This window comes from Cyprinodon variegatus, unplaced genomic scaffold, assembly GCF_000732505.1.
Source record: "Cyprinodon variegatus isolate N-32 unplaced genomic scaffold, C_variegatus-1.0 Scaffold374, whole genome shotgun sequence".
Lineage (NCBI taxonomy): Eukaryota > Metazoa > Chordata > Actinopteri > Cyprinodontiformes > Cyprinodontidae > Cyprinodon > Cyprinodon variegatus.
Genome location: NW_015150827.1, coordinates 795260 through 804158, shown reverse-complemented (window position 1 = coordinate 804158; position 8899 = coordinate 795260). Strand labels below are relative to the sequence as shown.

General features: G+C 37.8%; 1 protein-coding gene across 1 annotated transcript in view; it reads right to left on the bottom strand.

Moving 5' to 3' along the window:
• Nucleotides 1–2870: 2870 nt before the first annotated feature.
• Nucleotides 2871–8899, bottom strand: part of LOC107092304 (potassium/sodium hyperpolarization-activated cyclic nucleotide-gated channel 2-like) — a 29127-nt gene continuing 23098 nt past the window's right edge. The window contains exon 4 of the mRNA XM_015386687.1: nt 2871–3107. Within this exon, the coding sequence (XP_015242173.1) occupies nt 2871–3107 (237 nt within the window). The remainder of the gene's footprint in view (nt 3108–8899) is intronic.

Below are 8899 nucleotides of genomic sequence, written 5' to 3'. Positions count from 1 at the left end.
CTAGCGACCTGTCCAGGGTGCACCTCTCACCCATAGACAGCTGGAGATAGGCACCAGCACCCCTCAGCACCGCAGCTGGGATAAGCGTGACGGAAAATTGATGGATAAACTCGGCAAGAGAAAGTTTGGCCGTTTAAAAGCAAAAATAGAGAGATATGAGGAGGATTCAGTATTTTTGCAAAAAAAGAGGAATTTTGGCCCCTGAGGCATTTCATTTGCTTGCATAAGAAGTAACCCTTCAGGTCTTATATAAGCCTAAGTTTTTAAAAGATTCTTTTGAAATAATACTGAGAATTAAAGGTTATAAAAGAAAATCCAAAGCTTTAAACATCAGTAAGCCCAGTTCAGTCCATCATCCAAAATGCAGGGGGAGCACAACTTCCCAAGGCACAAAAGTGGTGTTGGGGCAGCACTGGAAGAAAACCAGTAACAGGCTGCAAAAGTCTTGACACTGCTAAACATACAGCCCTAACTACGATGGACTAGATATTAAATCAACACATATAATTGTGTTTGAAGGATTTAGTCCACGGTGTAAATGCAATCTGTGAATCTTTCACAAAAGTTTAGTGCCTCTTTTTACAAACTCTCCAGAAAGGTCAAACTTCCAGTTTAAACTTTCTGGCGAAACACAGTTTCAAAGTTTCAAGACTTGCAGCTACATTAGCAGCAAATATTGGTTCTGGAAGTATTGTTTCAGAGGGGACAGAAACAAATGGAAGCCACACTTTTCAGATTTAAATTTTCTTTGTAGAAATAAATGGAATCCATTCTTGCATCACATGTTTTCATGCGGCTTAACAATAATGCAGTTTTTCGGTTTATGCCACAGAATTTTTGACCAATTTGAGCCAAATTAAAAACATCCTCTGTTTTAAAATACACAGCCCTAAAAGATCTAGGACTTCTCCCACAGGTTTCCCCCTCCCCTTTGCTTTTCACCCTGTAGCAGCTGTATAGCCAAGGCATTAAACCTTTCAAGGACACCAACAGCAGAGAGGGCAGAGAATGCAGAAGATGAGAAAACTGAAAGAAATTCAGATCAGGGCAATAAAGCAGATAAAGTAGAAGAATGGTGGGGATAGATATAGAGGATGGATGATATTGCATGAGCTAGAATAGTTTGAGACAGTGTAGTGTGGGTTGAGAGTTATCAGAAAGAAGAGAGAGGAAGGCAGCGATGCTTGCTTACGTCACCTTCAGGATGACATTGGCAGGACACATGGGTCTGCTGCCTCATCAATTCTACTGTTGCCCAAGGGGACATCATAATGTGGGCACTCACTTGTGCATGCACACTCACACACATACGAATACAGACAGTCTTTATATACCCAGCCCCTGGCAACGTGGCTCTACCTGCCCAAACACACCCGCGGCCTCTGATTGGCTGCTGACAGCAAGCAGCACAGCCCCTGCTCACCAGCAAGCAAGTTTCTGCTTGGAAACAGAGCGCCTGAGCTGCAAGCGCCACAGGTCACCGCTGCAGCACCCAGTGGCAAAGCTTTGCTTTAAAAGACAAAAACAGCTGTGCGTGATACACAGTACCCCTTGGTGAGAATGTGATAGGGGTGGGGTTAGGGTCATAGCCTGACAAATTGTTCTAGTTAGTTGTTGTTGTATTTTTCTGTTGCCTCATGAATTCAGAGTCTGAAAAAAACATGGTGGGTGGAATGATAGCTGAGTCTTAAATAACTGAGTTGTAAAAATACACAAATTAGTGCAAAGCACAAAGTAGTCTAAGTTTTGTGAAACACAGAGTTTGAGAGGAAAAAAAATAAACTTAGAACGCCAATTAGAGGGAAAGAAATTAAGAAAAGATTTAGAGATAAATGTATTTAAATTTAAGTGGTTTTTAAAATCCCTTCTGCTCAATAAACAATTTGTTTTTTAGGAGAGGTAAGGATAAATGATGCAGTGAAAGAAAAGTGAAAATGTTTTAGATAAACGTACAATTTTTAAAACAATTTTCAAATTGAGAGACAACTTCCTTGTGAGATTTTCTCTTTGCTACATTTAGAAAATGTATCTAATTATACCATGCTTTGCAAAAGTATTTACAAAAGTATTCCCCTTTTGTCATCAGGTCTAAAGTTTAAGGGAGCAATGACTTCTAGCGATACCAAGCATTGTATAATTTCATAAATAATTTGCTTAGAAACCAGAAAAATAAATATGTGCTATGTAAGTTCCGTAACACAATGTTTCAAAGGAGAAAAATGTGAATGAGACAATATAAATGGAGAGCATCGATATAAAGCATTTTACTTACATCCCGTATGACAAACCTGAATAATTTTGGTGAAATTTAAAGTAAATTTCTTACTTATGGCTCATTTAAAACAATGAGAAAACATCGATATAATTCCTAATAATGTGACTGTACTTAGAAATATTATAATACGAACAAAAAATATAAAAGCTCATATTTACTGGTTTTCTCACTGAGTAATCATCTATCATTATGGCACTAATTATGATGCATACATTAAAGAGAAGTTGTTTTCTATGTGTTGCTGTTAAATAAATTATAATTTTCACTAGTTTTCAGAGTTTTTTTTTCCCAAAATGATGATCTGTTAAGCTGAATCAATTAAATCTATCTATAGAAATATAAATACCACAGTCGATTGTTTTGCATTTAACAAAAAGAAAGACAAAATGTATTTTCTGCTATTTTAAGCCGAGTTTTGCTGTATGCACAGGAGGCTTTTTATCCTAGTAGCTTGTTATTTGTCATTTCTAATTGTCAAATTGATGCAAGACAAAGTATTCTGGTGGATTTCAAAACTGAATCTCCTGAAAGGAAAATAATGTAAGCACAGGTTTGGAAGTGTATTCATAAAAAAATGTAGTGTTGAGGACATGGGTCATGGTTGTTGCCTCACCTTTTCTTGATACTGACGTCTGGATGAGTCCAGGGACTGAATCAGAGCTGTTGCATGGCCAATAAAGACAGCATAGCAGGTCGCTCCGACAATCATGCTCAGCATCGTCAGCCAGATATCTGATAGACTCTCCGGGGCCTGCCGGCCATAACCAATGCACAGCATGTGGCTCATTGCCTTAAAGACTGCAAAGGAGTAGAGTTCAGACCAGGTATCATTCTGCAGAAAAAGAAGAAAAATGAAAAGAAATCAAACAGATCAACAAAACAGAAATAAGAAGGAAGAGGTACTGCAGAGAGAGGACAGCCTAAATAACCCTTTAGCTACAGTTGGGTGATGGAAGAGCATTCATACAAAAAAGAACTTTCAGGACTGTGTTGCATTAGAAGGAAGTATGGAGGAAGTGGAAACAACATCAGCAAAATCCTCCGAGGCCTCATCAGTGAAGTAGAGGCAGCTTGGGAATGATTTCCTCAGAGAGATGATAATGAGAGGTCATTAAATATGCCCTTTCAAAGCCTTGTCAGAAGGACTATACTGGAGGCAGTGACAGGCATGCAGCGGCCACCGGGCTATGTTGTGTGGAGAGTCATGGCTTGGAAAAGAAACATCTGCAAGTGATTTACAAGGAGGCGTTTGAGAGGTTGTTTGACTACAGTGACAACAAGTGATGAACACAGCACACATTGCTATGCAAATAAATTGTTTTATTTTCTTTTTCTACTTGCCCATCTTTGCTTTTTCGTTTTGCATAATTCACAACGCTGTTGTCTTAACACGCTGCAGACATGATTTAAAGTAAATCTAAAATCATTCAAAAAACTGAATACATACATTTTTCTTGAAGTGAACCAATTTAATAATCTGACCAAAAAAACTAAAAATACCATATTAAATTGAACTACTACATCATTGTTTATGGTAATGGTGGTTTAGGAGGTTCCAGTAAGCAGTGGGTGGCTGGTTCAAGACCCTCTCTGTCCTCTCAGTCGTGTTCTTGGGCAAAATGGTAGAGTACGGTACAGGCCAATTTAAAATCCTTTCATTCCAATGACTGTGACCGTGAAATTCTTCAAAAGAAACATTCTCCCCACAAATTTATTTGGATGCATGCTGAAATATTCCTACTAAAAGTTTATGGTGGAGTTGTAATAGGTGGCAAGACTAAGAGAGAGAAATCTCAACAGTTAATCTTAGTTGTTTTTTTAAGCATCAAAACTTGGCAGACCTTCGAGTCATTCATTTCCTTTCCAAATTTGTCCCCAAGTTATATAGATATTTATATAGTTCCGATTATGCATGTAAATTGTCAGTTTATCTCTCCAGAGAAAAGACTATTTAATACAATTACCTCTTTTATCAACTAATTAAATCCAAATGTTAATTCTCCAACCTTTCAAAACCCCCTTCAGATTTCATGTTTGTTTCTTAAGGCCTTTTAGTTGATTAAATATATTTTTTGTCATTACGTGACTCAGATAATAATTGTCCTACTATGCAGTATTGCTCTCATTTCTTTCATACAATCTAGATTTCATTAACAGAGAATTTACCCTTAAGACAAATGTATTTTTGGCAGATTTGGACACCTCAAAATAATTTGTATTAATGTGAGTTTTGATATTTGGCTATGCTTCCAATGTAGTGTTTCTAAATGTTGAAAAGTTGTTGTCATATCCCTACTTCACTACAAATAACTTTCACCATGGCAAGTTCAAATGCATTTCAGTCTGTTAATTATTATTGAATCATAAATCTTAACAAGGCCTAGTGAGATCAGCGATGATTTAAATGTAGTTAGGTGTTGTCCAAGCACAGAGGGCTTCAACATGCTTATCTGATCTGGAGATTCACAATGTTTTGACCCAAGTCTTTGAGGTTGAAACCCAGGTAAAGTTTCCTTCTGTCCTTGAACTTGCACCAGAGCTCCATTGACCTATGCATTATGTTTCAGGGATATCCAAGCCACAGTCTGGGCCTATCGAGCTTCCAGTCATCCATCCCAAACCAGTTACGTTTCTAGACCTCTGACCCAAGCCTTTTTTCAGGTCTCAAGCCTCATCCAAGATTCAAGCTTCAACAACGACTCAAGCCTTAGCCACAACTCAAGCTTCCAAGGTGCCTGTTCTATTGCTGATGAAAACCATCAGCCTCCAGTGCCCACAAGAGATTCTGCCTCATGATGAACAGCCTCAGGGGCAATTGCCAAAGATCCTGCTCTCTATGAACAGACCCCTGACCTTGTCATGGTAGGGAATGACTTCTTGGTCATTGGTCTTAGTTTATGTTTTTGGACCAGCCCTGTCTAGATAGTGTTTTTTGTTGTTAGACTCCAATCTGCTCTGTTGAAATGTTTTTTTTTTTTTTTTTTGGTGGTGGGGTGGGGTGAGGGGGGGGTCTGGAATTCCCCTTTGCAGGAGGGAGGTGAAACCTATCTGTTTGTTTTTCAAGAGCTCTCCCTGCTTTCCTCCAGTTGCCTAATTAGAGTGAGCAAATGCACCTGCCACTCTCCAAATATCCCTCATGCCTCTCAGCTGTTATTTTGCCTATGTATACATATGGGTAAGGAGATTGTCTCCTCTTTTTCCATATGAGGATCGCTAAAGTGTTTGTGTGCATTACCAGTTTTCCTGAATTCCTGTGCTTGGCCTGCCCTCACTGAAGTCTCTGCAGCTTCAAATGCTGGTTCTGTTCTAGACTATTTCGGCCTGCTCCCAATTTGTCAGCCATTTTCCACCTGCTTTAAGCCTGTTTCAAGGCTATTAAGTCACTGCCTCCCTTCTCAAGTCTGCAATCAGCCTGTCACAGACTGGATCTGCCTGCACCTGCCTCCCTAGTCCGCTACCTGTCTGTTCTACCGGTCACTAAGTGATTTAGTTATCAACTACCTACTCATCCAGATTCCATTCCTCACACTGCCTAAAAATATATAAATGCATTTCAAGTTAGTTAAAGTATATAAAAGTATTCATGTGGCAATATTTACAGCATCTCTGATTGATGAGTTTATTTTAAATAAAAATTACAACAAATAAATCAATAATTTAAACAGTTCTCAAATATGGAGGAAATTAAAAAATGTTAAATTGATAAAAGTGTGTTCTTTTCACAAAACGATTTGAGCGAACACAACACTGAAGGGCCACAGAGTTATAGAAGGGCCACTACATATCAGCAGAGGGGATGTGTGAATCCAAAAATACATACAGCTCCACCAAGTGGGATGGGAGTAAATGGTTTGTGTGCGAACAAGAAGAGAAACAGTGGAGTGAAACATGTTGAATAATATATGAATAGTGAGCACTTTGATTCTGAAATAGCACAGCATAGAGAGCGGAAGAGACTCCATATCCACCTAAGTCTTAACAGTTCTCCTTAGGGATATCAGTTTGGGGGCTATCTTTTGCTTGCCGGTAATCAACATTTCCTTTAGTGGCAGAGAGTCTGTCTGAACTGTCTGACAACAGAGGGGGCTTTACATTTATCCAACCGAGCTGTAGTGCAATAACACTGTAGTGCATAAGGCCTCACAAAAATGCTAAAATTATAAAACTTCATAAGTAATTTAACTATTATCAGAATATAGTTGTGGATTTTTAGACAATGATGTTGTAACACTTGTTACACTTAATCTCACAAAAGTAAAAGAGAAAAAGTGAGTTCATTTAATTTAATTTAATATTATACAGCAGCTCTAAGGGCGTGAATTTCAACTATAACGCCAGGAAACTTCTTTGAACACAGAGCAGATCTTCAAAGAAGACGCTGTTTGTATTGAATGTAAGTCATTAGGCATAAACTTTTTTGCATGTGTAACTTCACGGATATGCGGGTCAATTTCAAATGACCACACTACACAAAATTCTGAGTGGAGGATATGCAAATGTTAATACTTACTTATCATATCGAATAGGTGCAGTTTTGGCATCTTTTTAATCAGGTTTAAGTCAGATGCAAACTCACAAATAAAAATTTCCACATTCGCTGTGGCTACCAAAAAAGCATCGGTACAAAGACAGACGCAAAGTTATGTTTCATTAAATCATGGGCCTACCATGGCTTGCAATGTCAGTTAGGTGTTGTAAGGAGTTGGTGAAGGTAATTCCAGCTGTTTAGAGCGTAATCTGGCTGTAAATCTGATCGTGGCTCCTTCTCTGTTAGAGGGAGGTTGTAGGGATGAGTCAACTATTTCAGGTTTTATGAGTGATATCTAATCTTTTAAATGTAATCTTTGTTTTGCTTGTATCACTCTAAGATATCTACATTAAGTGCTCTATAAAAAATACTCTCCATCCATCCATCCATCCATCCATCCATCCATCCATCCATCCATCCATCCATCCATCCATCCATCCATCTTCTTATACGCTTAATTCCAAGTGGGGTCGCGAAGGGTGCTGGTGCCTATCTCCAGCGACAGGAGATAGGCGAGAGGAGATAGATCCACCCTGGACAGGTCGCCAGTCCATCGCAGGGCAACACAGACAAAAACAACCATTAACACACCTAAGGAAAATTTAGAGAAGTCAATTAACCTAACAGTCATGTTTTTGGACTGTGGGAGGTAGCCAGATTACCCAGAGAGAACCCACGCAGAAAGACCCTGTTTTTTAAGTTTTTTGAGTTTTAGTTGACTAAAACCAACTAAAACTATCACATATAGTATAGTATGACTAAAATGGGACTAAAACTAATAACAGCTCTCGTCCTGCTGTATAAACCACACTGATCTGCAGGTTTTTTTTCCTCTTTTTTAGGCTCAAGTGCTACCTATATGTATTCTTTGAAGATCAGACACTGAAAACACAAATTAGATTGTGTAAGATTGTGTTTTAAAACACTGTTTCAAATGTTGTTTATGTTACTGTTATACATTTTAGGTGAGATTAAAAAAAAGTACAAAAGTGTGTCTGCAGTATAATTATCCTCACAGTTTATAAAAGTCATTTGGATTACCTCAGTGTATTTGGGGCTTAAGATAAAAATGCCAAATGTCATTGGTAATCATTTACAGGGACGGCACACAGACAATTTATAATATGTCTCTTTTGACATTATTGATGCAATTCTTGAAGAAATAGTGTGTAACATTTAGTCAATAGGGGCACAAGACCTGTAAATGACATGTTTGGCTCCCCCGAAAGGCCATTGGCACCACTGTACTTTCAAACAGTCTCCTCTAAGAATTAGAACCTGGGAGCAAACCACTATTTGACCAACAGACTAAGAAGTCACAAAGTTATTTGTGAAGACAAGGCTACATTCAACCATCTGGACTATATCTTACATCAGATAGACAAAGATTTGTCTGATCAAAACAAATATTAAAAAATGACATATCTGTTTTTATTGCTTAATAACAACTTTTAAGGGGAGATCAGACTGCCATAAAGCAGCACTCTAGGTCACATGACTCCATTCGACCATCTAAGGCTGCATGGGTGAGTGAGAAGAGCAGCCTGAACAAGGCATGGATGCATGCCAAATGCTGCATATTGTAAATATGCAGCATTTGGCATGCATATACTTGGTCACAACTAACACCGTGCTGCTTTAAAAAAAAATATTTTGTAAATAAGGTTGTGATTTGGAGTGAAATTATTTCAATCATGTTTCAAGATTTCTGTAATGTATTCTTAGTCTAAACCTTTACCTTTTGATATGTACTACTCAGTTAATATGCACAGTTATCTCAGACCCTGTCTGCACAAGCTGCTTATCTTCAATTTCACAGTGATATTGTGAAACTACACCAAACTGTTAGCAGTTTAAAAGCTGTGATGGGCTTCCATATGTCTTCAACTCAGATCCTAGCATTTATTAATACTAGTCTATAAAATCAAAAAACTTATAATGAACTTTTTTTCCACATCAGCTGATTTAGTTCTTTTGGATTATTAAGGGACTAACACTTTCCTTTCAAAAATGTATTGTTGCACCAAATATTCAATTGTAATATATATATATATATATATATATATATATATATATATATATATATATATATATAT